Here is a 25,585-nt window from a genome sequence, read left to right on the forward strand (position 1 = left end):
AAAGAGAGATCGAAGTGATGCGCTCACTGAAAAGTGAGTTCCGCGTTCCTCGGCCGCGTCCAAAGGGGCTGGAAAAGATATTTGATCGTATGCACGTAATTTCTGGACAATGATGACCGAAGCTTATTTCCAGCAAAGCCGGTTTGATCAAGGAAGAGTTTTGCTAGATCAGATACCGCAGCTCGACCGCGTCGTGGCCTGGACTGCGATGATCGTCGCAAATGCACAAGAGATCTCTTCGATGGAATGCCGCAGCGTGATGTGGTGTCCTGGACTACAATGGAGGAAGCTATTCGACTCGATGCCACGGGAATCCCACATCTCTGTAAATGTCTCCCACCAAAGAATATTACATAGGCTTTGAAAGAGCAAGACTTAACTTTTGATTTCACACTCCAGTTCTTGGCTTCTGTGAACTCGGAGGATGGCTCTGAACTGTCAAGTAAAACCTCCATGATCTTGTCGACAGCAGCACAATTGTTACTAATGTGGCCGAGTGCAATCTTATACACTTTGTCCGGGATCACCAGGCGTTATAGCGTCCTGGTTAAACACAGGAAAGCCAGCGGGATAAAGTATCTTGGACTATGGAGCATGGTCATCATTCCCATGGGCAACGAATGACTACGCGATCGCAAGCCGCGAGGTGGATCCAATGTGGTGCGGGAAGCTATGGCAGTGTGAGGCTAGGCGTGTACAGGTTTCAGAGAGCAGCATCCGAAGAGAAATCGAAGTGATGCGGTCACTCAAAGGTGAGTTGCTGAGCTCGTAGGGCGTGGTGATTGCCAGGGATTTGTGTGGCAGTCTTTTTAGTCTGCATGGCAGAGGCATCGCTCACGAGGATGTCAAGAGTGACGCTCTGAACTTCGGGATGAGGGCCAAGATGTGTGACTTTGGCACCGCCAGGCTCTCAATCAGGGACACCATTACATCCAGCCAAGTGATGAGATGCACTTGGTGTGGCACGAGGATTGGAGCCATGCTCATAAGGTCATTCTTCAAGGTTGCATTGCAGGAAAGGAAACTAAACAACAAACTTTCCATCGTCATCGGATTTATGTTTCTACTTATTGGATCGAATAACTAACAGTGTTACTTACATTCTCAGTTTTTATTTCAGACAACCATCGCTTAAATATATTTCAAAAAATTACACCATCAGTGTTTACATCAGCTGGCTTTAGGAGGCTTTAGGAGTTACAGAATCTTTTGTATCAGAGTTCCGATCTTACGCGTGGAGAATAAATACGAGTCTTCCTTCCCCACAACTTTGCAACTGAGCTTGAAAGTTCACGATGCAGAGTTTGATACCTTTACGAGTCTAGAGCCTTCATCGACAATACAATCTCCCTAGACTTCCAGCTCACACAAGCCATTGCAATTGAGCTGCAATATATGTGGTGTTGACAGCAACTCGTCCTCTTGATCTCTGTCAAACGCATGGTGCCGGTGATAAGTTAAACTTGTGAGTGAGGAAGACCTGATTACCACTGGCGATTTCAAAGTCTCACCCTCGGCAAGACCAAGAACCTTGAGCAGCCGACAACTGGATAAAAAACTAGAGAGTTCATCATTAGTCAAGCTGTTAACCTTTCATAGTCTGTGCTCCTGTATGAAAGAGAAGCATGAGTTCGTGTGATCAAAAGTGTTCAACCATGACAAGCTCAACTTCTCAAGCCTGTTACAACCTATAACTTACATAGCAGATGCTGCGGGCCAACTTCCAGCTTCGGAGAAGCTCGCACTAATGTTCGAGTAAATTCGACAGATGAATCAAGGTCATTCTCGTGAGACTTAGAAACGAAGGACTCAAAGTCCAGTTTTGAATGTTATATCTATCAGTCTCATGCTTGAGAGGTTTGGAAACCCATTCAAAATCTCAGTGGGATCAAACGCATTCAACCGTGAGAAGCTCATCTTCTCAAGCCTGTTACAACCTATAACTTTCACAGCAACGCCTTCTTGTTGATGAAAAACTATCTCTTTCAGATGCTGCCAGCCACTGCGGCCATCAATAACTATAAAGTACTTCTAGCTTTGGAGAAGCTCACATTATGTTGCATATTCTCACAACTGAAATTCCAGAGATGACTCAGGGCTAGTCTTATGAGGCTTGGAAATGAAGGGAACACAGGAAGTCCAGTTTTGAATCTCATATCCTTCAGTGTCATGTTTGAGAGGCTTGGAAACATTCAAAATCTTCCAAAACACAGAAACTTCATATATTGGTAGCCCAACCTCAAGGATGCTTAATGAATCTCTAGATTTGTGAAGCTTTGGCCAATCAACGCCAATCATATCCATAAAGCCGCAATGACAATCATGTTTGAACTATAATGTATAAACCTTATTGGATATTTTAGCATATTAAACACCCAAGCACTAAACTACCATGTCATGGGGTACGAGGATGGATGCTGCAACATTGAATACTATGCACAGATCGTCCGGGCGTGTGGCAATGCTGGAATCTTGTTGGAAGCTCGAAGAGTCCATGAGAGAATTGCGAGGAGTGCTCACTCACAAAGCCGCTACCTTGCAAATCTGGTCGTGGCTATGTATGGCAAATGTGGGAGTGTGGACGAGGCAAAGGGTGTTTTTGATCGCATTAGCCTCCCTAATGATTTCTCCTGGAATATGTTGGTCGTAGCGTATGCCCAAAACGGGCATTTGCGTGAGGCAAGATTGCTGATAGAAAGAATGCCGCGGCCAAGCGTGATCGCATTGACGGCCACCATAGCCGCTTGTGCGGAAGCTAAAAGAGTTCAAGAAGCTTTGGCTTTGTTTGAATCAATGCCGGAGTGGAATGTGGTGGCCTGGAACACGATCATTCAGGCACTTGCCATGAACGGGGATCTACGAGGGGCTCGAGAGATGTTCGATCGCATGCCATTCAAGGACGTCATTTCCTGGACTACGATGACTGAAGCTTACTTCCAGCACTGCCGTTTCGACCAAGCAAGAGTTTTGCTGGGTCAAATACCGCAGCTCGACGTAGTCACCTGGACTGCGATGATCGTCGCAAATGCCGAGAGTGGGGATTTGTTATCCGCAAGAGATCTCTTCAATCGAATGCCGCAGCGGAATGTGGTGTCATGGACTGCGATGATGTCGGCGCTCGCCCAAGCCGGAGAGCTCATCGAGGCCAGGAAGCTCTTCGACTCGATGCCACAGCGGAACTCCATCTCTTTCAATGTGATGATCGTGGGCTACTCGCAGCAGGAAGATCTGAAAGAGGCGAAGGGGCTGTTTGACGCGGCGCCAGAGTGGGATCTCGTCGCCTGGACGGCGCTCCTCCAAGCCCAAGCGGCAAGAGGCAAGCTCCAGGACGCCATAGAACTCTTCGATGAGATGCCGCAGAGAGATGCCGTAGTGTGCACCGCCATGATCGCAGCCTACGCCAGCCATGGCCGCCTCGACGAAGCTCGAAGTATCTTCGACACCATGCACGAGAAAGATGCCATCGCGTGGACAGCGCTCACAGCAGCATATGCCCAGGCAGGGCATCTTGAGCACTCAAAGACCATGTTTGATTCCATGCCCTTACAGGACACTGTGGTGTGTACGGTGATGGTGGCGGCGTACGGCGACAGTGGCGACGTGCTCGCCGCCAGGAGCGTGTTTGAGAAAATGCCCGTCAAGTGTACAGCTGCCTGGAACGCGGTCGTACAGGCCTATGCCCAGCGGGGGCATATGCTGGACTTTCGGAAGCTCTTGGCCAGGATGCCCGAGCACGACACCGTGTCTTGGAACACGGCCATCCAGGCGAATGCCCAGAACGGGCACAGCTGCGCGGCTTTGGAATCCTTTCGGGCGATGCTGCTGGAGGGATTCCGGCGGATGAGCTGAACTTCAGTGCGGTTCTCGCGGCTTGCAGTCACATTGGCCATGTTGAAAGCGCGCGGGATCTTTTTGTGTCCATGGCACTAGATCACGATGTTGCGGCGATGTTGGATCACTACGACTCGGTGGTGGACGTGCTGGGGCGCGCTGGGCGAGTGGAGGAGGCCAGGGAGCTCGTCGCCACCATGCCATTTCTTCCGGATGCTGTGGCGTGGACGACGCTGCTGGGTTCTTGCAAGAAGAACCGGATCAAAGCCGCGGAGGTGGCTGGAAACGCGCACAAGCTCAATCCAACAAGCTCGGCACCTTTTGTCTTGTGGATTGGTAGCTAGTCGCGAAGTTTTTCGAGGAAGAAGGAATGCGGAGTTTGTTCTTAAGAGGTGGCAAAGTGTTTTCGAGGAAGAAGGTTCTTAAAAGGTGGCAAAGTGTTTTCGAGGTAGAAGAAATGTGGAGTTTGAGAGAGGTTGGGTCACCAAAGTCCTGTAAAGAAGAAGAAAGCAAAGTTTTCAAGGAAGAAAGATGGATGGCTGGCTGTTTCGATAGATCTCCCGCTTCCATCTCACGAGCAATCCATGAGGGCGGATGTTGAGGAATGCACTGCGCAAGCAGTTCGTCCTCCTCGGTAAGAAGCCTCCTCTCGATCTTTTCTCCACGATCTTGGCTTCTCGATCTCCGGCACTCCGGTCTCAGCACAGCGAACCCACCCTCCTTCCGGATCTCCAGTCGAGCAGCGAACAGGAAGCGCTGGACCTCGTCCGCCAGTGCTGCGAGCTGGGATCTCTCGACCAGGCAAAGCGTCTCCACGCCTCCATCCTCGAGAAGGGCGTCTCCAGCGCCAAGCTCTTCTCCAAGTACCTCATCCGGATGTACGCGCAGTGTGGCAGCCTTGAGGACGCGCAGCGCGCATTCGATGGCATCGCTCACCCGGGCGTGGTCTCCTGGACCGAGCTCGTCAAGGCGTATGCCCACACCGGGCATCTTGGCGAAGCATTTCGCTGCTTTCGCTGGATGCTCCTCGCGGGCACCCGGCCGGATCTAGTCCTCCTCTCGCAGCTCCTCCTCCACCAGGAGCCTCCGCTCGGCCTGGAAGAAGCCAAGCTCCTCGACGCGATCGTCTGCTCGTCCGGGTACGCCAGAGATTTGCTCCTGGGAACTTCGCTCCTGGTCTGGTATGGGCGATGCGGGCGGCTCGAGGAGAGCAAGGCCGTCTTCTCCAGGATGGAGGGCCGCGACGCCGCTGCCTGGAACGCGATGATCTGGAGCGCCATTCTCAGCGGCGAGAAGAAGGAGGCATTGACACTCTTCCAGGCGATGAAGGACGAGGGCGTTGCTCCGGAGGGTGTGGACTACTGGGCGGCGCTCAAGGCCTGCGAGCTTGTCTCGGAGGTGAGAGCTCTCCACGCCGAGATCTCCTCGAGGAAGATGGAGGGCGATCCCGATGTGGCCTCGGCGCTCATCGACTGCTACGGACAGCTTGGTGAGCTCGAGGTGGCGGAGCAGCTCCTCTTCACTTTCGGTCTCGAGGAGGCCCCGTGCTGGACGAGCTTACTCGTCGCGTACGCTCGCCACGGATACCACAGCCGGGTGATCCAAGTCTTCCACGAGATGCAGCACAGGCGCTTGACGGCCAACTTCGCCACCTTCGCCGCGGTGCTCGACGCCTGCGCCGGGCTGGGAGCTCTCGTCGAGGGGAGAGTCATCCACCGGCGAGTCGTCGAGGTCGAGAAGCTCCCCATCGCTGGAACTCTGGCGAGGTCCCTCGTCAGCATGTATGCCAAGTGTGGAGAGCTCGGGGAGGCGTGGAGCGTCTTTGAGGGTGTCACCGGCAAGCGGGAGCTCAGGCTCTGGAACACTTGCATCGACGCGTTCGCGGCTCACGGGCAGGGGCACTCGGTGCTCCAGCTCTTCCAGCTGATGCAGCAAGAGGGAGTGAAGCCGGATCAAACCACCTTCTCGAGGCTGCTATTCGTCTGCTGCTACGTTGGTCTCATCGAAGCTGGCTATGCTTTCTTCGCCTTGATGATCACTGACCACTTGCTATCTCCTAGCCTGGAGAACTACGCCTGCATGGTCGATCTTCTGGGACGAGCTGGAAACCTAGATGGAGCTCAAAAACTTATCACCAGAACTCCATATCAATCCAGCCCCGTTCTCTGGAGGAGCTTGCTAGCGGCTTGTGGGATCCAAGGTGATGTCGAGCGAGGAAAACGAGCCGCTGTTCAGATCTTTACTTTGGATCCAACCATCGCGGAGGTATACGTGGTGCTGGCGAGAATCTACGAGAGCACTGCGAAACCGGCCATCGCTCGAAAGGTAAAGCTGCTGATGAAGGAGCGAGATGTAAGCTCGGAGCTAGCCCGGAGCTGGATCCAGATCAGTGGTGTCATTCACAGCTTCACCACTGGAGATCAAACTCATCCCCAAACCGAGGAGATATACGCTGCTCTCCAGAAGCTCGAGGCTGATTATCCGGCCTGGGAGGCTGCCGGGACGAGCAACAACGACTTGACCATGCACGACGTCGATGAGGAGGATGAAAACTCGGTTCACAGCGAGAAGCTGGCTCTTGTCGTTGGCCTGATGAACTCGCGGTTCCAGGAGAATGAGACGCCGGTGGTGGTGTTTAAGAACAAGAGGATGTGCCGTGAGTGCCACTCTTTCTTTGCGACGATATCGAAGGTGGCCGCTCGTGACATTGTCGTGCGGGACAGCTCCAGATTTCATTGGTTTAGACAGTGTTCTTGTTCCTGTGGGGATTACTGGTGATAATAACTTTTTTCCTCATGAAAACTACAAACACCTAGCACTGAAACATCAAAGCTCATCACATAGTTTGCAAATTCTAACCTTCCATATGGTAGAGATGTTAAATTAGCCTGTCGTAGACTTCCTGGGCAAATGGCCTGTTGCTAGCATCGTTGTCCATGCATTCTCGGATACAGGCAGCGACATCGTCAGTGTAAGAGCTGAGAAGGCTGAGTATGCTTTCCCGATGAGACACTGCCGGATCACTGCCAAAGACTTCGGTGTTGGACAAGAGAAAGGACTTCCCGAGCTTGAGCTCCGCCATCACCACCCCCATCGAGTAGATGTCACACTCAAAGCTGTAGCGGCCACCAGCAATGCGCTCCGGGGCCTGGTAAATCCTCTTGCGGAGCTCGTAGTGTGGATCATTCCCCGACCTCTCCCTCTCGCTCATTTCCAGGGGATCTGCGAGGCGCGCTAGGAGGAACCCCGCGAGCTTGACTTGCAAGCTTGCGGCTTGCTGCTGGGCGACGATGAGAATGTTGTTGGAGCTGATGCTCTCGTGCACAATGTGGCACCTGTGAAGATCGGCTACTGCTGCTGCCAGGCTCAGAAGCACACTGTTGGTGGCACCGGGATCTAGTCCTCCCAGTTGCTGAAAACTGTTAGCAATCTGGAATTCCAGGGTGGTGACTGCGGACTTGGAGTGGCATCCTTCCACCCGGCTCATAATATGATAGCTTCCATCCTGTTCGATCATCTTCTCCATCTTCACCAGGCCTAGCTCACTTGCTGGTATGTCCTGGTAGACGAGGATCAGCCTTCCAATTCGATTCAGCCTGCAAGCTTTGACCTTGGGCGTCGTGCCAACGGGAATGGTTTCAACGAAAAACACAGACCCATCATCTGCCTCAAGGAGCCGGTCTTGGTCCTGCGGATTATAACTGGGAAGGCCCGCCATGCTTCGGGAGTAGACATTGCTGCTGATGAGATCTTGTTTTCTGATGGGCTTGAGATTCCTGGGATCCATGATCTTCGAGATAACTTTCCTGGAGTTACTCATGCCATCTCTATCTTTGTCCTCATTGTTACCAATATCAACAATGCCGCCCTGTGCTTGCTTGGACAAGCTGACCAATATGTGTACAATGTTGACCAATTTCTCGATCTTGTCTAGCTGCTCGCGGACCCTCTTTGCTACAAACATGGATTCGTCGAGCACCTTTTGGAGCTTACACAGCCGATTGTAAATGCGCTGGTTGCAGAGCAACAAACCTTGTTTTTGCTCGTCAGAGATCCCCTTTTGGGTTTCAGCCACTGACCGGAGCTCCTTGTAGATCTCCACAGCAAGCACCATCCGAGCGTAGTCTTCCTGGTCGAGTCTCTCCAACAAACCCTTCACACGATTCAAGAGGTTAATGATGCTATCGATGGAGGCGACTAGGCCAACAACACCCGCCACAACACTGAAAGGATCCATGAAGGCACTGTTCAGCTCACACTTTATCCCTAGTGTTTTTCCTTCTCCAGTGACTCCTTCCAACTTCTGGCCATCTCAACATCTCGTTCAAGATCTTTGTCCCCAAGGAACTTCCTCCACTTTTCGACCCCTTGGGTGTCACCCAGGGCGTAGCAGTAGCGGAAGCAGACCGCAGCAGATTGGCGGTGGCGTTTCTTCTCGGCAGCCATGGCAAAAAAGTTGTAGGCTTGCATGGACACTTGCTTCAGTCCGGTTCTGGAGGCCACTAGCATTCCCATGTTAAAGAGGCTTTCAGCGTCAAGCTTGTCAGCAGACTTGGAAACAAGCTCGATCAGCTCCTCCCCGTCTTTGTCTTGGTAACCAGCACCCGCTTGGTAGCACACTTGTGGATGCAAGCTCCAGAGTGATCGCCGAAACCAGTACTCGGCCTCGCTTGTGTACTGACCTTTCTTCTGCACGAGTAAGAACGCAAGCATCGACGCTGCTCTTTCTGCACCATGGAGCAAAGCCTGTTTCAGTAGCTTCTCGGCCCCAGCCAAATCTCCTCGATAACGCAGCATGCCCGCCAGCTCCACCATGGCTAGCGAATTGCCGAGATCCACGGCTCGTTGCAGCAGCTGGAGCTTGCGTTCCCTGCCCACGCCCCCGCAAATGGCAAGCTGCAGCATTGCGGTGTCGTTGCCAGCTGAAACTCCCTGCTCCCACAGGCGGACTGCCATGTCATTGTCTCCATTCTGGGAGAACTCCATCGCTTGCATGCTCAGGGCCTCGGCATCGCCCGCTTCGGCGGCAGCTCGCCACCATTCCATTGCCTTGCGTTCATCTTGGAGCCTCCTTCGATAGAGAGCACCGATTTTTGTGACGACACTTGGCTCCATGTACTGCCTTTTCTCTGCGAGTATCTGGTGCCACTCGTCTGAATGGAATTTGGCCGACATATTGAAGAGAGCGTTCATAGCCTTGATGCTGACATCTCTTGATTGCCTGAATATCCTCATTACCACTTCTTCTTCTCCCAGCTCGAGCAGACCATCCATAAGATCATACTCTACTGTCGACTTGTGACGATTCATTCGAAAAAACAGCAGTAGCTCGTCATCGGAAGTCGAGTTGAACCTCTTGCTCAATAAAGTTCTGAGCCTTATGCAAATAGAGTTCAGCGCGAGACGTCCTTTCCCTTCCCGGTGAATCCTTGTATTGAGGATTAAAGCTTTCATGCAGCTCAACCTGGCCCAGCCGGAAGTCATCCTCTCTAAATTAGCGGCTGCAGTGTAGAAGTCAATTGCATCCGTGTTCTCACATCTCAGCTTGTACAAGTCGCCAATGAACTCAAGCAGTGCGCCGTTTCTCGACTCAGCCAAGAGCCCTGCCTTGTCAATCGTGCCTTTGACAACACTCCTGAGGATTCTCCCCAAGAGGCTCCCACCCTCGACGCTCCTCTCCAGAAACTCCATCTCTTTGGCAGGAAGCTCGCGGTAACCCGGGTTGACGGCCATGTAGAAGAGTGCTAGAAGTGCCTGTGCGTGTGCATATCCCGTCTTGGCTGCTTTCAAGAGAAGATCGAGTACGTTCCTGTGGTTGCCATTGACCGTGGGAGCAAACTCAAGACAAGAGCTAAACATTCCGCTCCGCAAACTATATACGTTGGCAAACTCCACTTGAGCATACGCGTTACCCCGGCTAGAAAGCTCTGCTAGATGCTGTATTGCATCACCAATTCCCATCCTGGTTTGTATCATTGCCAAGTAGTAGTCCACAAGGGCGCTCATCAACATGTTGACACCGATCTCGTCTTCGAGCATCACAAGGCAGTCCTTGAACAGTTCCAATGCTGCCTCCCAGTTTCTTTGGCATCCGTAGCCATGGAAGTTCATGATACCCAGAAAGAGCTTGGCCACTGCGCTTTCAGACGTGGTAAACACGTCAAATGCCTCCTCGTTTCGTTGTTGATAGAAAAGCATCCTGCCCTGGCGGATGAGGTCGGCGTTGTCGCCTTCTTCGTTCTCAAGGAAAGTGTCGGTCCAATAACACGCCAAGTTGACCCTCTCCGCCTCCCCAATGGCATGATCAAGCAGACCTTTAAAGCTATCGAAATCACGATCATCGCTGGAGTAAAGATGGTCAAGAGCATCAAGGACCTCATCGCAGCTGGGCCTTTCGAGTGGGCAGGAAGCCAAACACTGGATTACGATTTCAACGTCGCCGAGGAGCTCTTGCAGCACAAGGCCAAGGCTGTAGATGTCAGAGGCCAAGCGATGGTACATACTGCCAGGAGGAGCAGCCCGTTTCTCGGGTGCCATGAAAGCCGGTGTGCCGAGTACCTCCCCAAAGTCATTGTCGCCCATCTGTCTTGCGGTGCCAAAGTCACACAGCTTGGCCCTCAGCCCAAAGTCAAGCAACACATTGTCACTCTTGACATCCTCGTGAGCAATGCCTCTACCGTGCAGGCTGCAAAGGCCGCCACACAAATCCCTGGCAATCACCACCTTGAGACGGCCCGACAAGCTTTGGCCGCTCGCATCCAGCAACGCCCTGAGCGATAAGTTGTAAGCGAGCTCCATGACAATGCAGCGATCATCATCCAGCCCCGTTTGGACGCGGCCGAGAAACTGGACGACGCGGGACTCACCTTTGAGTGACCGCATCACTTCGACCTCTCTTCGGATGCTGCTCTCTGAAACACCTCGGTTGTAGCTCTTGACTGCCACTGCTTGTCCCCTGTATACGCCTAGCCTCACACTGCCATAGCTTCCCGCGCCACATTCCACCTCGCGGCTATCGATCTCGTAGTCATTGATATCTTCGTTGCTGTAGCCTTCCCGCAGCAGTACTATTGGGGATGGAGATGCTGAGCAGTCCATAGCTCTTAGTTGATTGCGTTGTAGGCTAGTTATATTCCCCATACCATCGTGAGAGATGGTTCGTTGCGGCTGGAATCTCTGCGAATTCGGAGAGCATGACTCCCTGTTGACTTGGCTCGCTTAGCTCGCTTAGCCATGTCCTTTGTCATGAGCCCTTGTTACAACTATAGCAGTGAGCAATTTCATGCTTGCATCAGCCTTGGATTCAAAACATGGAGTTCTGAATAACATAAAAAATTTAAATCTTGCTCCTTGAAGCTTATCAAGGCCGATGCCAAAGCAAATTTTATAACTATAAATGTCTTTGAATCCCACCTCTCTGCACATGTCTGGTCACGACGTCGAGCTGCGTTTTTTATCCATCTCGATCAAACCGAAACTGTGGAAGTCGTCGTCAAGGAACAAACATCTCTCGAGCCACTCGTAAAGCTCCGTTCATGGCAAGTCTTTGAATGATCGTGGTTCCAGGCCACCACATTCCACTCGGGCATTGATCAGCAACCATTGATATGGAATATCAATAACGTAGTTATTGATAACTTCGTTGCTATAGCCTTCTTGCAGCAATGGGGATGGAGATGATGCAGAATCTATAGCCGTACCTAACAACAAGGACGCGTTGTACCCATTCCAGCGGGAAAGATGGTTTGTGATTGTACCTTTGGAATCAAAGGATGAGGCAATCTGTGGGCCAAGAAAATTTAATTTCCAACTTTTCTTTTTGTCATTATTTGATCCGAGTCATGCAACATGCAATCTGTTGCCAAGCAGGCAATATCATCCATTCATTCATATACTATTTACCTTGTAACGGCCTCCAAGAAGCATGAGACCAATGGAATTAAATATGCCGTGTTGAAAATTGCTGTAGCTGTTTGTCGTCGGCATCTATGATACACAGTAAACTGCGAGTCCAAGGAAAGACTGGAGTTGAGGAGAGAATCACGGCAATGTCACTAGCATGCGCAATCTGAATGTTGCCAGGCAAAAGTCCACAGGTGGAGGGGTAAAGCAGACATACTACTCCAAATGTTGGCCCTGGCTTTAGCAGAATTTGCAATTTACAAATACAGGACAATTAACAATTGTCATCCTCGAATTTAGCCGTCTCCGTTTGGAGATTCTAGCACGGTGAAGGAGATGGGGTGGAGCAGTTGAAAACATGGACAGAGATAATCTTGAAACACTGCACACCGAACTGATAGACCAACTAGAGTTATGGACATGGCAAGCAATGGTGTTCTTTTGTATTGCATCAGCCTGGGCCAGGGGTTTGGTGGTGGCGTGATCTTACGTAATGATGGCCTAGAACTCCATGCTCGAGAAGGTTAGAGTGGGGTGTCGATCTTGGATGGTCACAATCCTGAAACTTTTAATTGAGAAAGAAACCATAAGAGGGGATGAATTTAGAGCCATCCTCTCTGAGTTCACAAAGATTCCAACCGAGAACAAGGTCACCTTGCGTAAACGGACTCGGTTGCAAGCGTATACAATATTCTCTAGTGGGAGACATGTATAGTATAGACCACTGGAAGACATATGTAGTTAGAGATTCGTGATGGCAAGCTTCAGGGCCTTGATAAGATCTCTGGCTTGGGCTGAGCACCGACACCATTGCAGTCCACGACACCACAGCCCGCTGCGGCATATGATTGAAGAGATCTCTTGTCGATTCCAAATCTCCGCTCTCGGCATTTGCAACAATCATTGCGGTCCAGGTGACAACGGCAAGCTGCGGCATTTTACCCAGCAAAGCAAGGCCCTTGCTTGATCAAACCGGCTTTGAGCTTCAATCATCGTCACCCAGGAAATCACGTCCTTGACTGGCATACGCTCAAACATGTCTCGAGTTCCTCGTAAATCTCCGTTCATGGCAAGTGCCTGACTGATCGTGTTCCAGGCCACCACATTCCACTTCCGGCACAATGCTAAATCTTCTTGGGACTCTTTAAGCCTTTGCACAAGCGGCTATGGTGGCCTTAAACGCGATCAAGGAGCTGGTCCAAATTCTTGGGAGAGCCGCTTCGCGCGTGAATAGATCTGAATAGAGGCAAAAAATTCTCCAGCAGCGTAGCTGTCTGGGTACTAAAAAGGTGACAGAAGTAGAAGTTAGCTTATAAATCAACTCCAGTTGAAATCGGACTTGGGGTGTACCTCTTCCGCTCCTGGTGCTCTCCTACAAATAATTTACAATCCCAGTAACGCACGTCCATCACCTCCAAGGGCTCGAGCTGTCATTTCGCGAGCTTCCCTTCGGCTCTAGCAGCCTCCTTGACGATGACGTTGATTCCTCGCACCCAGAAATCTGCATTGCTCTCACCCGATGCCTGAAAGTGCACCTCTCTCCCGGTGCTGGTGATCACCCTGAAGGTTCCAGGCCCATCGTCGGACGACCTCCTGTTCTTCTGAAACCTGCTTGAAGCTCCCAGTCCGGCTTCCTTACACGCCACCGTACGCCTGCTTGTGTTACCCCACGTAAGCAAGCCCGTCCTCAGCATTCGAACCGACTTCAAGTGAGGAGTTCCCTTGCCTTGGCGAGTGTGCTTCGATAGCTGGCCTCCCAACAGGACAAGCTTCATCGCAAGGTGATCGAGGAGGACCTCTTCAGCCGCTTTCGTTGAGCTAGCCCTCTGGGCCAGAGTCAGAGCTGTCTCTCCCCTGCCGTTTGCGAGATTGCAATCGGCCCCCGCGTTTAGAAGCACTCTGCAAGCTTCTGCGTGCCCTTCCTTCGCGGCTAGCATCAGCGGGCTGTAGCCTTCCTCGTCCAGCAAGTTCACGGCGTATCCATGCTTGAGAAGCTTGCTCACACCTTCCAAGTTTCCCCGCCATGATGCGAAGTGGAGCGGCTTGAAGTTCTCCACCTTGAGCAGGTCGCAGAGGATAGAATCCAGGAGGATTTTTTCCAGTTGCTCCAGCCAGCCACTGTACGTTGCAAGACATATGGCTGTCTCTCCTTTCCTGTTCTTCAAGTTCATGTCGGCTCCAGCATGCACGAGCAGCCGGAAAACTTCGACGTGACCGGATTGAGCAGCTATCATCAGAGCAGTGTAGCCGTATTGGTCTTGAGCGTTCACTTCCAAATACGGCTCCTTGAGAAGCCTCGACATGACTTTCACGTCTCCTCTCTTCGCGGCAAAATGAAGCTGCGAAAACACGTGAAGGTTGCTTGACTGGATACTGCATCCCGATTCGAGGGCCTTCCATATCACGTCGTTGAAAGATGCACCGTTGCCATTTGCTTTTGCTACTGTAAGAGCACTGTTGCCGCCTGTGTTTATAAACCCCGCATCTGCCCCGGCCAACAGCAGCTCCTTGCAGCACTGCTCGAGTCCCAGTCTCGCTGCTAGCATAAGACCTGTCTCCTCATTAGCTCCCACTACGTTCAAATCACATCCGTGTGAGATGAGCGTCTGTAGTATCGGAAGCGACCCATACTTGAGCGCCAAAAGTAGCGGAGGAAACTCTTCGTCGGCTTTTGTGTGTATACCGTCCTCGACGTTGGCCCCGGACTTGAATAGCAATTCCACTGCTGGTGCATTGCGGCAAAGAATTGCATGGCAGAGAATTGTCCTCCCAAAATGATCGTCGTTTGGAGAGAAGTAGTTCAGAAGAAGCTCCAGTACTGCACCTGTTTCTTCCCAGTACTCAACAGCACACCATAGCTCGTTGTATGGGCTTGCTAGGCCTGCACCGACTCGCACTTCCTCCAGAGATCCAGGCTCCCATGACCATGCTCCGAGCGATGCCTTACACCCAGTTTTTGCTCCTGCCTGTAAAGAAGCGATAGGACGCATTAGTTCTTAGAAATTAAAACGACGAACTTTGTTCTAACAAGTGATAGTTATGGCATACCTCCAGAAGATATTTGACAACGTGAACTTGCCTCCCAACGATGGCGGATATTAGAGGTGTACACCTTACGTTCGCATGAAGAGCTGGCTTTGCCGATCGCAGCAGCATTCTATACCACGAGTTGATGTCTACTCCACTCTACACTTTCGCCCATCAGTTTTTCAAAAAAACAACTCTTTGTTGACAGCATACCTGGATGAGAGCTTCAACGACGTCCAGAAAACCCCGGTTACTTGCGTAAGCAAGAGCTTGCACGAGCACTTCGGGCCTTATCATCTCCGACGAAATAAGAATGTGCACGGACTTCACTTGCTGATACAGGCAAGCTTCGAGCAGGGCGTCCTCCAAGGCGAGTTGGCCGGCACCAGACCTTTGCAAACAATTCACGATCTCGTGATGGCCCTCTCTTGCTGCTGCCGTGGACGCATAGCCTCTGAAAAGCTTTTCATTCGGGTCAGCTCCCGCAAGCTGCGAATAGAAGAATGTTTAATGTCAGCGAGAGAGAAAAAAAAAACTCCGGCATCGATATCTTACCAGTAGCATCTTCGCAATGTAGATGTGACCTGCGTGCGCAGCTGCAAACAAAGCAGTGACATCGGTTTTAAAAATCTCGTGGTCGATCTTTACTTCGTCGGGAGCCTCCTCGTGCTGGATAGAATCCGTGTGCTTGACACGCAGACTCACGGGCCCCTTGTAGTTGACATCCACGATCTGATCCGACAGCGCCTCGGAGACTCCGAGAACATCGCCCGCCAGAGCGCATTCTATCAGCCGCTGTGACACCGCATGCTCGCCCGCCATAGTCTTCGCATACATCACGGCGCCGAGCGCCTACATTGCTGCGCGAAACATCCGCCAAGATCAAGCGCGCATTCGATTCCCCCAAAGAATCACTCACCAGGGCTCGAAATATCCACAAGATCGGCCCCTTGCGCGCTCGATTCACCGACAGGAGCGCTCACCAGGGTCGATCGCCGGCTCAATCGATCCGCATTACAAGATTCGGCGCGGCGCTGCCCGGGCCTTATCGAGCGCCTGTGCGCGGCGGCGGCCGTCCATCCATCGCTGCGCCACCGCTGCTAGTTCTTACGCGCTCCAGGCACAGGGGGCGCATTTAAAAGACCTACTGTAGCGTCGCCTTCCTCCCTCCTTTTCTATCTATCTATCCATTCACACTATATACTCCAGCTAGGAAGAGAGCTTACACACGAAAACTCTCACACACGACACAAAAATACAAACTCTCTGGCCTGTGAGAAAAATCCCATGCAGGCGTTACATATGCAACCAGCACAGTTAACGTCGACACTGACTGACGCCGTCAAGTACCCTAACTGTACTGCTAAAATGTATATTCTTCGAATCATAAGAAGCCTTTTTTAGGGCTCTTAAAATACCTTTAGGGCTGTAAGTAGTATATTCTCCAAACCAGTGCCATAGATGCCTTTAGGGTTCTTGAGAGGGGGGATTTAGGGTTTATGTAAGAGATAATGAACACTCTGTTCCAGCGGCTTCTTGCGGTGCCCCTCACTCCCTCGCGCTTGCAGCTGCCGCATTGCCGGGTAGCTCCATCGACGCTCACAGGTGAGTGGTCGAGTAGCGATTAGCTCAAGAGCGAGCGAATCTACCCACATTTTCTCAAGAATTTCGCTGCTCCAGGGGGGCGATGTGGCTTTCGATGGGGCACCGTGCGCTGCGCCGGCGCGGCGCCCTATCCCCCCAAGACCAAGTTCCGCAAGATGCACAAGGGGCGGTGTGAGGGGATCCTGGGCGATGGCAGCAAGCTCGCGTTCGGGACTTTCGGGATCAAGGTGCTACACTCGGGGAAGATAACGTACCAGACGATCGAGGCTGCGCGGCGGGTCATCTCGCGGAGGATCAAGGGCAGCGGCCGGATGTGGATCCGTGTCATTGCGAACTATCCGGTGACGAGCAAGCCCCTGGCGACTCGGATGGGGAAAGGCAAAGGCAACGTCTCGGGATACGTCGCTCGCTGCAAAGCTGGGAAGATCCTGTTTGAGGTGGATGGCTTAGCTCCGGTTGCTGCGAAGGAAGCGCTCATTCAAGCCGGGCATAAGATTGGCCTCCGGACCAAGATCGTCGAGTGGTCGTGAAAGAGTTTTGCCAGGTTTGTGTGAGAGGTCTCTGGTCTTCTGTTTGCTCACTGGACGTTTGCCTTTTAGGAGCTCTCGATCGATCAACAGCAACTGTAAGCTAAGATTTTTTTTTTCTTGCTTCAAACTCTTGTGAATCTCACCATGAAATACAGTCTTCTTTTTGGGAAGCCAAGCTCGCTAGCTGTGAAATGAAGCACTCTGGATGAGTACGCAACAAAGCAGGATAAGATCCAACGCAGCGGCTTTACTTACCAGGATACGAGCTTGCAGAAACTTGGAAAGAGCAAGAAAAGTTCACGCCGAGGCTGTAGAAACCGGTGACCATCTCGAAGCGTTCGTCGCAAACTCTCTTGTCAGGATGTTCGCAAAGTGTGGCAGCATGGCCGACGCTCGTCACGTCTTCGACAAGCTTCCACTGCCCGATGTAGCGTCGCAAAACGCACTGATTCAAGGCTACGCGGAGAACGGACAGGGTGAAGTTGCCTTGGAGCTCTTCGAAAGCTTGCGGCAGCGTAGCTACAGGCCGAGTTCCCGTAGCTTTGTCGCTGTTCTCAAGGCTTGCATCGATCTAGCAGCGAAAGAGGAGGCCAAACTGGTCGATGGAAGGCCCGTGAAGTCGGACAGTCTCGGAAAAGGAGTGGAGATCCATGTTCTCGCAGGAAAACTCGGTTGTCTCGGCAGCATCTTCGTGCTAAACAGCCTGATCAGCTTCTACGCGAAGTGTGGCAGCATGGTGGACGCTCGCAGGGTGTTCGACGGCATGAAGCAGCGAGATATAGTCTCCTGGACGAGTTTGATGCTCGGCTACGTTGAAAGTGGAGAGCCAGAGATGGGGCTGGATCTGTTCGCAGCGTTGCTAGCCCAACGAGACTGTGATCCGGACGCTACAACCTTCGTGGCTGCTCTCAATGCTTGCACTGCTCTGGCGGCGAAAGAAGATGGCAGACTTGTCGATGGAAGAGTTCTGAGACTTAAGTCGCTGGAGCAGGGAATGGCGATTCACTGCGAAGCTCGGAAGCTCGGCTATGATCTCCACAGCGTCTTCGTGGCGAACAGCTTGATCAACATGTACGCCAAGTGTGGAGGCTCGCTGGACGCTCGTAAAGTCTTTGACAGTATGACGCACCACGACGTTGTCTCCTGGAATTCTTTGATACTGGGCCTTGTCGAGAACTCTCAAGGTGGACTGGCTTTGGATCTGTTTCCCTGCTCGAGCTGCCCTGCTCAAACTCTCAGCTTCGTGATCGCCCTCAAGGCCTGTAGCTGCGTTGCTGCCAGTGAGGATGGAGAACTTGTCGATGATAAGATGGTGAAAGTCGAAGCTCTGGCGAAGGGGATGGAGATCCACTCTCGAGCACGAAAGCTGGGCCACGAGTCGGAGATTCTCGTCGCAAACGCGCTGGTTGACATGTACGCGAAGTGCGGAAGCTTGGAGGACGCTCGCGGGATTTTCAACCGGATGCCGCTGCACAGCCTTGTTTCCTGGACGAGTTTGATGCTCGGGTACGCGGAGAATGGCGATGCTGACCAAGCGCTGGAACTCTTCGCCTTGGTGCGAGCTCGAGGCTGCGACGTGCGGGCATATCTCGCGGCGCTGAAAGCTTGCGGGACTGTGGTGTCGCTGGACCTCGCAAGAGCCATCCATGAAGACATCACTCGAGCCGGACTGGAGAATTCTCTGGCTCTGGACACCGGCCTGGTCGACGTTTACGCCAAGTGTGGAAGCTTGGATTCTGCTCGTCGAGTTTTCGATGCTGTAGCCTCGAAAGACTCGGTGACTTGGACAGCGCTCGTAGCGGGCTATGGCAGACAAGGTGACACAAGCCGGGTCTTCGAGTTCTTTCACAGGATGCAAGACGAGGGACTTCGGCCAAACGCTGTGACTTTCCTGTGTCTTCTCACTGCCTGTAGCCATGGTGGGCTTGTCGAGACGGGGAAGAGCTACTTCCAGGCGATGGAGCCCAGATATGGTCTTGTTCCTGGTATCGAGCACTACCACTGCATGCTGGACATGCTTGGTCGCGCCAACGAGCTCGAGAGTGCCGTGGAGATGGCGAGAAGGATGCCTTTCAAGCCAAACCCGGTGACTTGGATCACCATCCTGGGAGCCTGTCACAAGTGGAAGAACGTCGCGGTGGGAAGGATTGCGTTTGACGCGCTGGTGGAGCTGGAAGTCGGCGAAGGAGCCGTGTACACGCTCATGTCCAGCATCTATGGAGCTCGAGGGATGTGGGAAGAACAGGCTCGAGTGCTGGAGGCCATGAGAAGAGCTCGAAAGAAACCGAGACGGCGATGGTGGTCGGACCAAATGGAAAGGATTATCGGTGGCGATTCTTGTCAAGCTCGCTGTTTGTCTGGAAAATCAAATTTTTAGCTGAGAGTGTATCCAAGTAGTTGCTGGAAAAGTCTAGAGCTTGAGGAAGAAGAAAAAGAGCATCACGTAGCGGGCAATAGCCGTAACGCGCTAAAACTCGTGTAGGAAAATCTTTTATTTGGGGCCAATCCAGGAAAGTAGCACCTGAGAGAGACATATAAAGGTAGGGTTTAAAATTCCACAAGAGAGAGAAGAAAAAAAGAGAGGCTTACTTTTGAGCGTGTTCTTGTGGACTTGTTCCTTGTTCTACAGGTTTTGCTCGATCGATCGATCCATGGGAAAGAGGAGAGTGGAGATCAACATCATCTCCGCCGAGGGCCTCAAGCTCTCGCCGAGCTTCGGTAAGCCTCACACCTACGCAGTGGTATGGATCCATCCCTCCAAGAAGTTCTACACCCACGTCGACCAAGAGGGCGCCAAGAACCCCGTCTGGAACCAGAAGCTCGTCATCAGCGCCGACACCTACTCGCTGGAGCAAGGCTCGGGCAAATTCACCATCGAGATCTTCCACCGCGGCCACATCCACGACAAGCCCATCGGCACCGTCGAGGTCCCGTTCAAGGAGCTCCCACACGAGGCGCGATTCAACCGCGAGACCCCGTCGGAGATCCAGTACATGGCGTTTGAGATCCGGCGCCCCTCGGGAAGAATGAAAGGCGTCCTCAACCTCTCGATCCGCCTGAGGGAAGTCTCGCCACACTGCAGCAGCAGCAGCAGTAGCAGCAGTAGCTGCTCTTCCGAGCCAAGCTCCCCAAGAAATTCTGGAAAATTTCCTCCTCCTCCTCCTCCTCCTCCACCGCAAGATCCAGTCTATCCCCCAAGCTATCCTCCTCCTCCACCGCAAGATCCAGTCTATCCCTCAAGCTATCCTCCTCCAGGCTATCCCTCTTACGGCGCTCCCAGCAGCTACGATCGAGACTACCACCAGCCGCAGAGCTATGGCTATGGCGGAAATTTCCAGCAGCAGCCTCCTCTAGGCTATGGAAATTTGGGGCCAGGATATGGACAAACGCAGCCGAATTACTACGCTCCTCCTCCTCCTCCTCCTGCTGCCAAGAGCGGCCATAGCAATCTTGCGCTTGGAGCTGGAATCGCCGCTGGAGCACTGGGAGGGCTCGTTCTCGGTGAGGTCGTGGAAGACATCGCGGAGAATGCCGACGACGACGACGATTTCGAATGAAGAACCCTTAGGCCTAGGCCTAACTTCTATTCAATAAAGTTCTCATTCTCTCATTCCATCATCTCATCGCAAATGGATTTCAAAGAAATATTTCACGACCTAGCTCTCATCTGTTCACTTTGATTTTTTTGTTTTCTTTGTGCTACACTGCTGCTATTGAATTTAGTAGATCTAAGCTCGTGTACACAGATTATTACTCTTTCTTTGCTTTCGTCAAAACAATTCAAGATCAACCTAATTTATTTTAAAAAAAACCTCTAAACCCTAAGTTCTTCCCCAAAAATACAAGCCATATAAATAAAAAATTAATAAAGTATAAATGAAAAATATGAATTTCTAGTATTTAATATATAAATTAAGTTAAAAAATAATGGAAATTTTACATAAATATTACATCTGCTAATAATAATTTATCCTTTAAGTTATTGTTATATAAACCTATAAAGTTTTTTATTTAGGGATTAAAATTATATTAACAATAAGGAAAAATAAAAAAAGTGTTGTCATGAGTGTTGAAAGTTTTTTAGAGATTAAAAAGTAATTATAACTAACGTGCTCTTTTTAAATTTTAGAAAATATTAAAATTATATAGTTAATGTATTAGTAGTTTATAATTTAAATATATATATTTAATTAAAGTATTTATCATTTATTTAGCTCTAGTCAATAAATCATTAAATATATAAATAAAATATAACAATTGAATGTTTAAATTTAATACTTCAAGATTCCACAATAATTTTATTTAATTATATCTTTATAATAAAATTTAATATTTAAATTTGTTTAAAGAAAATTTTATAAATACTAATTTTAGATATGAGTTTTCAATAATGTGTATTTTATTATCTCATGACAACCAACATCCCAATTAATCCTCATATATATCATTTATGATGGCAGGTAGCACTAAGAATTTTAATAATATAATAATAAATAAATTTTTTTATTTTAACAACAATTATAAAAATTTCAGTCACATTAATTAATCCATGATATTAAAAATTTTAGAGAACTTATTACCGTTACTTAGAGAGGGTCGATTACCTTAGCTTGAGTTGAGAGAGGCACTGCAACTTATGGCTTACAATATGGATAAAATTTATAAAGAAAAATAAAACACAAACATAAAAAATGAATATAACTAACATTTTATTGTAGTTATAATAATTATCACAACACATTCATTAATTCCAGATAGATTTAGTTTTTCATAATTTACAATCAATTAGATTTATATATTTATAAATTAAATACGTGGTAAGATGACTTTAATTACTTTTATTATTAATTATATTACATGTTTTAGATCCTAGTTAATTCTAATGTCTTGAGCAAACCCGCATAGCCATAAGAGCCACAGTTTTTGATGCTCCACTCGTCCAGAGAAGCATCTGGATTCTATCTGTATCTCCTGTAAGCCTTGCATTCTAAGCTGTCATGAAACCCAACATGACACTACGTGCACAGCCGAGTGTCACAAGCCCCACAGACAAAGATCGAAGAAAACGAGCTCTTGTACACACTGATGCCGCCGATGGCTTGGGCCTTGCAGAAGAACTGGGCGATGGCACACTGCTGAGGCTGATTAGTGGCAAAACCTGTAGCTCACCTGCTCGAGGCTACGAAAACTCTCACAGAAGATTTGCACAGCTCGTCCATCTGCTGTGGAGCAAGGCTGCAAAGTCGGCAATAAGGAACACCTCCTGGTAGCCTTCGGCAGTGCAAGTGATTTGGAATCATCACTGTTCCTGATACTCGATCAAAGCTGGTTGGCAACACAATCGCAGCAAAAGGCCACAAGCCTCGAGCTTGTACTCGTTGATGATCGAGCATAAGCAAACTGGACAATCCTTTGCTGTTTTTACTGCCACTGGATTGCTTCGTTCGATCTACAGAACTTCTTGCCTTCCTTTCTCCACACACTCCACGCACGAACAAGGAATGCCACCAGTGGTTCATGCTCACAGCAGCTCCCATTGATTTTTCCAGCCCCGCTAAGTCGACCCCAAATTTTCCAAACAGAGCTCTCATCACCCCAAGAGGAGGCCCATCACCTTGCAGTGAGATCTGTCGCTCCTGGTTAGCTCCAACACGAAGGCGAGATTTGCAGGGCCTGACCGTGAACTCTGTAGTAGCGCCGGTCGCACCAGCTAACCAGCTTCATCCAGCAGGCCATCTTCGAGAGAAGCACCTTCCACCAGTTTTTCTTGAGCTGTCTTGCACCGAGCCACACCTTGCAAGCTCAAGGATGAAATTTCAATCACCTGTTCACCAAGATGCGCTGGTACTTGTCGTTCGTACTTCGTTCTTCGTACTCACCCGCAGCTTTCTCATGAATCACGACACTTCATCAAGGTGAAGCAAGAATTTATGGGAAGCTTTGAGTGGAAAGAAGATGACGAAGATGTCGGGAGGATCACACATGAGATGAGAGCCGTGACAGCAGCAACCGCAGCTCGCTGGTTAGCTTTCGTCACGGGAGTGATAAACAGACTGTTGCCGGCCTTTGAAAGTGCGTCTTGGACCCCGAGTTTCAGCGCAGATGCTGACGATCGAAAGGCTCCAAAAAGCTTGAAATGCCTTCACCGCACTCGTCAAAGAGAATGAGCAGCTCGTTGTCAACCAGCTTCGTATGCCAGCAAAGTGGACGCCCCAGGCTCTTTCACCATTCCGCTAGACCGATCAGAATCACGGGTGTTCGAAATTCTCAATGCACTCTCTCGCGCTTGTCTCGCCAAGGTTGTCTCCACCGCCAGATGCTGCATGGCTTCTGTAGCATATACGTGCAGCTCGTTCACGCGACTCTCGATCCTGGACCTTGTGTGGCTGCCACCTCTAGCCTCGAGCTGCTTTTGTAGCAAAGCTAGTCCGCTCTGTTTTTTGGACTCTAGCCATGAGAGTGTCCCTATGACCGTTCTGTGAAGTCTTTTCCTCCTCAGCGACTGTGGATGGACTCGCTCGCTGTTGATAGCGGCCGTTTAGTTGTCGAAAACACGCAAAGATACGCTTGGAGCTCTCGATCAACAGGGAAATGAGCATGGAACACCTTCTTCACCTGTGAACAAAGAAAGATGAATCCATCGATAAACAGTGAAAGAAAACAAAGGAGAGAGGACTTGCCAGCTTGTAAGAGCGTGCTTCCAGAAATGGCCGGAGTTTGTCCTCCAAAGAGTCGAAAAAGACGATGTGGCTGGGCACGTTCCCGTCGCCAAACATGACGGAGAGTGCTGCGAGTGGATCTTCCATGAACCGTGAGGCCTCGTCTTTGCCGCCATCGCTGCTGGGAGAGCAATCTAAGAATCTCATTGGCAAATCCTTGTGCAGCGACGAGTAGAATGGAGTCGCATGGCATTGCGTCAGAAACGCAATGCTTTCCACCCTTTGGTCTGTCGCTTCTTTGCCAAGATACTCCATCACTGCTTCTGAGCCGCGCTGTTTGGACAAAAGTAAACAAAAAAAGACATTGTCTACAAAACAACCAGCTTGCAATCACCTGATGGACGAGCGAAGTGTAAAGCGCAGTTGGAGCGTTAGAGACAAGCAGCCCGATGAGAATGATTGTAAGCTTAAGCGGCCATCGTCCACCGGATTTTTCTTTGACGATTTTCTTGCTTCCGGCCTCAATGGAGGCAAGGCTGTATCCAGCAAACAGCATCGCCAAAGGAAGAGCTGGCAAGACAAACCTGCGAAAACACCATGACTAGAAAAGTTGTTCTTCATACATGCACGAACGAGTACCTGAATTCTTTGTGCCCGAGCAGACTGTACGTGAACAATATCCAGGCTACAAGACCCGCAAGAAACCACTCCCGCGACCACCAAATCCCAAGCACAGCTAGCGGCAAGTGTGTGAACGCCATAGCTGGAAACCCCTGAGTGAAATACCAGTGCCAGGGATGGCTGCCGTAGAAGTCACCACCACCCGAGAGGAAATTAAACTGGAAGAATCTCAGCGGCACAAATATCCACTTCCCGTACATGATCCTGTCCAAAGAGAAAGTCGCTCCAAGAATGACACACCTGGAAGTTGGAAACGAATGTGAGGCTTTGAAGCATGGAGCGGTTTGCTTACCCGATAGGAAGAACTTCATGGAGGAGATATCTGAATTTGTCACGGCATTCATAGAGGTGATAAATCCCCACGTATAGCCAGATGACAGCGCTAGTAGGCCGGATGGCACACGAGATCCATGCAACGCATAGAGCAAGCTGACGATTCGACATAAATCCTAAGTGCTTGTCGATGGTTGGAGATGACCAGTAGAAGAGAGCAATCGTCGTGAGGACAGTCTCGATGCTGCTGGATAGAGTGCGAACCATGCAAAAGAAGGTGAACCAGTTCACGAGCTGGCAAAACATCTGCATAACAAAGTTCGTGAGAATCGCGAGCTTTTCTCTCATTTTTTTTTCTGATGGAACTTACGGTCCACTTTGCCACACGGTCACCGAATGCTCGACGAGAGAGCTTCCACAGGTAAACATCACCGGCTGCGGCAATGAGAGACTGAAAAAGCCTTGGCGACCTCGCCTAACAGAGTCATACATGACAAAGCTAGAAGGAATTAGAACTCTCTCGGAAACGAAAGCTCAAGTTTTATCGAAAGCTTACCATGAACCATGGAGTATCCAGCTTAAGCACTGCCAACATCTTGTAGAGCGCAGCGAACATGAGCGGGTGGAGGTAGCTGCGAAGACCTTTGTTCCATTCCCAAGTGAGATGTCCATAGCTAGATCACAAAGAAAACAAGAATGTATGACCGAGAGATTTGTTTTTGAGCTTACCCGAAGACAATGCGGTGCGCAACTTCGAGTGCTTGCCAGTGCTCGTCCGGGTTGAAGTACGTGCGAACGAGCAGGGCATTCAGCAAACGAAACGCAATACATAGCACCCACAATCCACGCTCTCCGCCAAGCGCCATAAAGCGTAAGCGATCCTTGGCTATGGCGAAAATTTCCAGCAGCAGCCCGCTAGGCTATGGAAATTACCAGCAACCGCAGCCGAATTTCTACGGTCCTCCTCCTGCCAAGGGCACCCATAGCAATCTTGCGCTTGGAGCTGGAATCACCGCTGGAGCTCTGGAACTGGGCGGGAGAATGCCGCCGACAAGGATTTCGAATCAAGAACCCTAA

The 25,585-nt window shown here is 50.5% G+C and overlaps 8 protein-coding genes across 10 annotated transcripts; 5 read left to right on the plus strand and 3 right to left on the minus strand.

The window, feature by feature from the left end:
- Positions 1-2,397: 2,397 nt before the first annotated feature.
- On the plus strand, positions 2,398-3,849 carry LOC112348715 (pentatricopeptide repeat-containing protein At4g02750-like). Its single transcript, XM_024681758.1, has one exon. It carries the CDS (start codon positions 2,398-2,400, stop codon positions 3,847-3,849), a length of 1,452 nt encoding a protein of 483 aa, XP_024537526.1.
- Positions 3,850-4,425: 576 nt separating this feature from the next.
- On the plus strand, positions 4,426-6,609 carry LOC9638495 (pentatricopeptide repeat-containing protein At3g12770). Its single transcript, XM_024681759.1, has one exon. The coding sequence runs from the start codon at positions 4,426-4,428 to the stop codon at positions 6,607-6,609; it is 2,184 nt and encodes a 727-aa protein (XP_024537527.1).
- Positions 6,610-8,077: 1,468 nt separating this feature from the next.
- On the minus strand, positions 8,078-11,101 carry LOC9649960. The gene has a single exon (XM_024681799.1). The coding sequence runs from the start codon at positions 10,969-10,971 to the stop codon at positions 8,098-8,100; it is 2,874 nt and encodes a 957-aa protein (XP_024537567.1). The 5' UTR covers positions 10,972-11,101; the 3' UTR covers positions 8,078-8,097.
- Positions 11,102-12,388: 1,287 nt separating this feature from the next.
- On the minus strand, positions 12,389-16,038 carry LOC112348730 (ankyrin-1-like). 3 transcript variants are annotated; one of them, XM_024681802.1, is made up of 6 exons: positions 15,680-16,038; positions 15,409-15,620; positions 15,316-15,356; positions 14,974-15,249; positions 14,782-14,919; positions 12,389-14,699 (listed from the first exon to the last, which is right to left on the minus strand). In XM_024681802.1, exons 2-6 carry the CDS (start codon positions 15,542-15,544, stop codon positions 13,164-13,166), a joined length of 2,127 nt encoding a protein of 708 aa, XP_024537570.1. In that variant the 5' UTR covers positions 15,545-15,620; positions 15,680-16,038; the 3' UTR covers positions 12,389-13,163. The 3 variants fall into 3 exon arrangements, with proteins under 3 accessions (XP_024537570.1, XP_024537569.1, XP_024537568.1); XM_024681801.1 differs by having other exon boundaries at positions 15,409-16,038; XM_024681800.1 differs by having other exon boundaries at positions 15,316-16,038.
- Positions 16,039-16,230: 192 nt separating this feature from the next.
- On the plus strand, positions 16,231-17,065 carry LOC9638496 (60S ribosomal protein L16, mitochondrial). Its single transcript, XM_002976796.2, has 3 exons — positions 16,231-16,365; positions 16,441-16,909; positions 16,965-17,065. Exons 1-2 carry the CDS (start codon positions 16,272-16,274, stop codon positions 16,893-16,895), a joined length of 549 nt encoding a protein of 182 aa, XP_002976842.1. The 5' UTR covers positions 16,231-16,271; the 3' UTR covers positions 16,896-16,909; positions 16,965-17,065.
- A 35-nt stretch (positions 17,066-17,100) lies between these two features.
- On the plus strand, positions 17,101-19,272 carry LOC112348716 (putative pentatricopeptide repeat-containing protein At3g01580). The gene has a single exon (XM_024681760.1). It carries the CDS (start codon positions 17,101-17,103, stop codon positions 19,270-19,272), a length of 2,172 nt encoding a protein of 723 aa, XP_024537528.1.
- Positions 19,273-19,438: 166 nt separating this feature from the next.
- On the plus strand, positions 19,439-20,513 carry LOC9649961 (protein SRC2). The gene has a single exon (XM_002976797.2). It carries the CDS (start codon positions 19,547-19,549, stop codon positions 20,450-20,452), a length of 906 nt encoding a protein of 301 aa, XP_002976843.1. The 5' UTR covers positions 19,439-19,546; the 3' UTR covers positions 20,453-20,513.
- A 1,952-nt stretch (positions 20,514-22,465) lies between these two features.
- Positions 22,466-25,525, minus strand: LOC9649962 (GPI mannosyltransferase 3). Its single transcript, XM_002976924.2, has 8 exons — positions 25,238-25,525; positions 25,065-25,182; positions 24,879-24,983; positions 24,528-24,814; positions 24,194-24,475; positions 23,949-24,138; positions 23,576-23,887; positions 22,466-23,510 (listed from the first exon to the last, which is right to left on the minus strand). Exons 1-8 carry the CDS (start codon positions 25,372-25,374, stop codon positions 23,391-23,393), a joined length of 1,551 nt encoding a protein of 516 aa, XP_002976970.2. The 5' UTR covers positions 25,375-25,525; the 3' UTR covers positions 22,466-23,390.
- Between the last annotated feature and the right edge of the window lie 60 nt (positions 25,526-25,585).

Source organism: Selaginella moellendorffii, unplaced genomic scaffold (genome assembly GCF_000143415.4).
Source record: "Selaginella moellendorffii unplaced genomic scaffold, v1.0 SELMOscaffold_32, whole genome shotgun sequence".
Taxonomy (NCBI): domain Eukaryota; kingdom Viridiplantae; phylum Streptophyta; class Lycopodiopsida; order Selaginellales; family Selaginellaceae; genus Selaginella; species Selaginella moellendorffii.